General features: G+C 37.6%; 1 protein-coding gene across 1 annotated transcript in view; it reads left to right on the plus strand.

The window, feature by feature from the left end:
- Positions 1–1127: 1127 nt before the first annotated feature.
- Positions 1128–5474, plus strand: part of LOC119416461 (epidermal growth factor receptor kinase substrate 8-like protein 2) — a 5473-nt gene continuing 1126 nt past the window's right edge. Inside the window, exons 1-3 of the mRNA XM_037683696.1 lie at positions 1128–1202; positions 1298–1362; positions 4367–4528. Of these exons, the coding sequence (XP_037539624.1) occupies positions 1190–1202; positions 1298–1362; positions 4367–4528 (240 nt within the window). The 5' untranslated portion in view covers positions 1128–1189. The remainder of the gene's footprint in view (positions 1203–1297; positions 1363–4366; positions 4529–5474) is intronic.

A 5474-nucleotide genomic window follows, 5' to 3' on the forward strand; every position in this document is an offset into this window, starting at 1 on the left:
GATATTGACACCTCACAATAATTGTGTTCACAAAGTTGACAGTAGCTGGACCCCCACTCCTCTAAACTCCCACCTGGAGATGGTTATAACGATAGAACCACAGTACAACTGGGTATTCTAGTATAACTCAATAATAATACTACAAGCAGATATTTAGCTTTTCTCGTGCAGCCCACATGTGAGTTGTTAAGTCCTGCTGAAGTGATTCAAACGTGTTCTGCTCTGATGTTTGACCGAGTTAGGGCGATGTTTTGATTCTTAGTGGTTTGGATCATTTCTTGTTCCACTGGATGACTCAGCTTTGACCGAGCTCCAGCTGTCCGACAGCTGGAGCTCACGTTTAATCGCAGAAAACTTTTGTAAGCCGAGAAGTTTATTGTCGACTCGGCGGCTGCAGGGTGCACCAGTGTGTGTTTCTGCAGTTTGAGCTTGGAGCATCCGTCCTTTGGTTTTTATCAGAAGTAAGGCAATTGTTCCAAAAGTTCTAGGATTATTTTACGTGCAACTTGTTGTTTAATTTGTATGATTTTGCTATCGTTAATTATTACTGGTTTTTTGCTTCTTAATTGCTACTAGCTAACATTTGTTAAGTCTGAACTGCAGCTCATGACTTCTCCAAAATGTATCTGAATATCTTGTGTGTACTTTTTGAACCATCACCTCTCGTGAGTAGTTCGTCACACTGCAGAGTCATAAAATCCAAGTTGTTTAGTAATGGCCTTTTAATCTGTGCAAGGTTATATCAACTACTTCGTAACGACGAGTGAAGCGCCGAGCGTGGCGCTGTTATCGATCTTTGAACTTTCAATAAATCTCTGCTTGTAACTGAAGCCCTTGATCTTTGATACCAACGTGGGCAGCACAATATAGCTTGTCAGAGGGGGAAATTAAGACATGCGCATTCTTTCATATGAAATGTAATTATTAACTTCTAAAACAGGTTTGGTTCATTTTCCCTCATTCTTTGGTAGGATATTTTTGATGTAAAATGGTGTTAAAATGAGATAAAAGAAGAGTTGTGTTTGTTAGTCGTACAGACACAACGTAGAGGTGAATAGTTAGGTGTTACCTGTGTGGTGACAGATACTCTGCAATAAAAAAAAGCCAGTCTCGTCACTTCCTTATTTCCCTGCTGTTCTAAGCTCTCACCTTCAGTCCCTCCGTCTGTTCTCTCTGCTGAACCGACAACATGTGGACTCGTGGTCAGTGCTTCAGCTCATGTTTGTTTGGGACGATTTACTGCGCGGTAGTTGGCGTTTTCTCAGAAGAAAGATAATTTTTGTTTTGTTGTCCACAGAGCAGCGGAAAAAATACTCCAACTCCAATTTCATCATGCAAGAGACGTCGCAGTATCACGTCGAGGTAAAACCCTTCATCTCCTAATCCTTTGACTAATCTGGTTATATTTTTAATTTACCGCCTAACAAGGTAGCGGAGAGGAAGTTACGTTTTCTGACCGTTCTGTGCTTTTACAATTAGGTACACTTGTTTTAAAGAATACTAAACATTTAGGCTCTTGTTTAAGTAAAATACAGTTGTTTTAGGAAGAAGTCTCACAAGAGAATTCAGTTTTTAGTGTTTTTTCCTCTTATTCCTTCGGTCATTTAGATTTAAATGTAACTGTTTACAAACCTGTTCAAACTGAACAGAGATAAACGCCTCCTCACTGAGCCGATGATATAATTTTCCTTCAGCCTGAGATAAAAGCTCACCTTCATGATACTTTGATTGCGTTTATGGAAATTCTTGTCATAATGGAACAGGTTGTACTCTGGCCGCAGCTTCACGGAGCTCACGTTAGAAAGTCCGAAGTGTGCCGTGCATGTGGTTACGCTTTCCTAAAATACTTGTACATTATTGCTCATGAACACGTAGTCAGAGTCACAAGCTTGCATGCAGCAGTCGTGAAAGTGGCGATACGGCATTTTTGAAATCGGATACAAAAAAAATACAAATTCAGTCAACAGCTAAGTAATATCTGTACAAATATTTGCTAGTAATAGTTTTATACGGGCGGCTGTGGCTGAGTGCTTAGAGCAGTAATCCTCTAATGCAAGAGTTGGGGGTTCGAATCCACCAGCACTCACATGCTGAAGTGTCTTTTGGCAAAACACTGAACCCCTCACTGCCTCTGATGTGTGTCCCATCAGTGTTTGAATGTGATAAAGCTCTGATTATTCTTTGTATAGATCTAGTAGAGTGCTGTATGAATGGGTAAATGATAGGGGTGTAAATCATTAACTTTATCACGATACAATATTATATTGATTTGTTTGTATGCCGGTACGATTTTTCTCTATCACAAAGTCTGTCACGATACGATTTCGATTCTATTCGATTCACAAGTCTACGATCGATATATTGCGATATCAAATGCCCATCTTGTTTACATATAAATACATTTACAAAAACAATTCAAATATGATTTAACCATTTTATTTAAGTTTATTACAGGCACCAGGCATTTAATTAAAATTTTTTTTCTTAATGAATGAAAAAATAAAAATAAATGACCTGTTCAGTATAGTCTCACATTTCTCATGTTTAAGTGCATTTTTAAACCAGTTAACTTAAAAGTTCCCTGATGACCTTTAAGTTATAAAGAAAAAAAATAGATATTGAGCTTACATAACATGGCTATCAATGTCGTGTTTCTTCTTCAGGTGAGCAGCCAAATTTGTTGTTTCCCGAGTATTTGAACTCACACTGGCACCTGTTGCATACGACATGAGTTCTGTGTGTTGAGCCGTCCTTCTGTCAGAATCCAAAATATTTCAACCGTGTTGATTTAAATCCAGCAGGAGAGTGAAGTTCATTATCTGTGTTTTCTGCCTCGTCTGCCATGTTGCTGAGGCGGCCGCAGAGCGCAGCTGCGCACGGAAATGGTGACACAGACGTGACTTGGGAATTTCAAAATAAAAGCGTATTTTAAATATGACAATATGAATCGATGTTTTAGTTTTGCCACGATATAATTGAATCCTTAATCATTTAAGCGGTATATCGATGTAAATCGATGTATCGTTACGCCACTAGTAAATGAGGGCACAGATTGTAGTGTAAAGATTCGTGAGTATCTTGATAAGATAGAAAGGCGCTATACAAGTACAGTCCATTTACCATTCATAAACAATTAAAATTAAAATGTATAATGTTAGTTAAACACTTTTAAACAGAGATCATTAAACCTGTACAAATTTAATGCCAGTGCTTATTATAATGGCTGTAGTTTGACTAGATTTAATGAGTTTTCTTCAATAGTGACTTTCTTTTTGCCACTTTACCATAAAACTTGGACTGACGAAGAACTCTGGCAACAGTTGTTGTATGCTCGGTCTCTCCTATCTTACCAGCTAAAGCTTGTAACTCCTTCATAGTGCTCTCGGGTGTCTCTCTCACCGTTTTTCTTACCCGGTCTCACAGTTTTTGAGGATAATGTACTTTTTGGAAGATTTGCACGTCTTGTGTTCCTTCCATTTCTTGACGATAGATTTAACAGAACTCCAGGGGATGTTTAGGGTCTCCTTTTATACCCGTCCTCTGGCTTCTACTTTTTAATAATCTTTTTTCAGTGAGTTGAATTAAGACAGTCAATTTAAAGTGGGTAAATATTTATGCAGTCACTTATTTTACATTGCACATTGTCATTTAATTTATATTACATTGTAAAACAACAAAACTTAACTTAATTTTATGTGACAATGGAGATTTTGTTTTTCCTTCTAAAACCGGTCTGTTTATTCAGATCATAATTGATTAATGGCAGCAATAAAAGCATAAAACATCTAAGGGGTGAATACTTTTTATAGACACTATACATAACTGGATTATGAATATTTGGATTTGAACTCGCAGTTCCCTGAGACGACGTCTGTTGTGACTTGACGCTCCACACAGTAAATAAACTGAATTGAACTCAACGTGTCAATAACTTTTTCTCTTTTAAGAAAATTTAAAACATGAAGTAGGACGTTTGAGTGACCCAAATGATACAAAATATATAAGTTATATAAATATTAATTATCTGAAGTGACGATTTGAAGGATTTGCAGCTTTAGCTGTTTTCTTCACCTAAACTTTAGATGCTAAATGCTAAGCTAGGCTAATTAGCTTTAGCTTCTCACACAGGCTAAGGCTAAAGCTAAGTATCTGCATCTATTTGTTGTTAAAGCAAACTAATTTATTTTGAAGTAGGCACATACAAAGTGTAGTTGATTTTTTTTTAACAACCAGTTTATGTATTTATCTAATTTAAAATGTTTTAGCTTAAATTTGTGTCTTTTCTGTGCTTATGTTTGCGCTAGCTTTGACGCAGCCGTCTTTGTTTCAATCCAGGCTGTGTGACTAACAGCTGTCTTCTCCTCAGCATCTCTCCACGTTCATTATGGACAAGACAGAGTCGATTGTCACAGTGGATGATGCGATCAAGAAGCTGGTTCTTCTGGACTCGAAGGATAAAATCTGGACGCAGGAGATGCTCCTGCAGGTCACCGACAAGGCGGTCAGGCTGCTCGACTGTGACACGCAGGTACGACTGCTCACCGCGTTGATACAGCGTCTGTCCATTGAAAAGTTTTTCCTCCAAAGCATAAAATTAAAACTGAAATTTGTTCAATATATGAGTCGATAAATTTCACTTGTCAAAGTCACTTTACTTAACTAGAAATGTCCAGAAAAACATGCTGTTGGAGCGTTAAAGATGGTATTTTCAGGGTAAAAAGTCAAATTTATTTATCCAGCAAGCAAGTTTCTACATTAGTTTTTGAAAGTTATTGATCTCTCTAGAATGCATTACCTACATATACCTAAAATACACATTCAGATTTACACAGAAGCTGCTAAAACTGAAGAGAGAATCCTAACTTAACATACCGTATTTTCCGAAGTATAAGTCGCATCAGTCAAAAAAAGCATCATTAAGAGGAAAAAACCATATATGCCACTTCGACGTACAAGTCGCCTTTATTATGCGTCACCACTGATCCGTCACGTTTATTATGTTTATTTAATGATCAAAACAGCTTCATTTCTCCTGGGCAATGTGGCGCCATCCATCGCAGCCGGAGCTGCTAGCTCTCCAGCGTTCCTCCGCCTGGACCAGCTGAGTGAAGCGAGCACGCATGGGAGAACTCGCTGTTGCTGTTCTTTGAAATTTAGAGCGCCAGTCAAAAATTACGTTATGAATATAGACAAAATAAAAATATACAAGTCACTTTGGCGTATAAGTTCCAGGACTGAAAAATCTATGGGGAAAAAAAGTGACTTATATGCCGAAAAATACGGTCGTAAAACAAAACTTTCACCTGGATCTCTTTAACTTTTATACTTGTACCAGTGTATAAAGACACAAGAAAATATTCCTGAAGATCTCAAAAGGAGATGGCGATGCTTATATGGCAGAAAATTGTTGCAAATACATCTCAGAATAACAAAGTCCATGCTCAATAATCCAGGTATACAATCCAACATTTTTC

This window comes from Nematolebias whitei, chromosome 10 (genome assembly GCF_014905685.2).
Source record: "Nematolebias whitei isolate Nwh7 chromosome 10, NemWhi1, whole genome shotgun sequence".
Taxonomy (NCBI): Eukaryota; Metazoa; Chordata; class Actinopteri; order Cyprinodontiformes; family Rivulidae; genus Nematolebias; species Nematolebias whitei.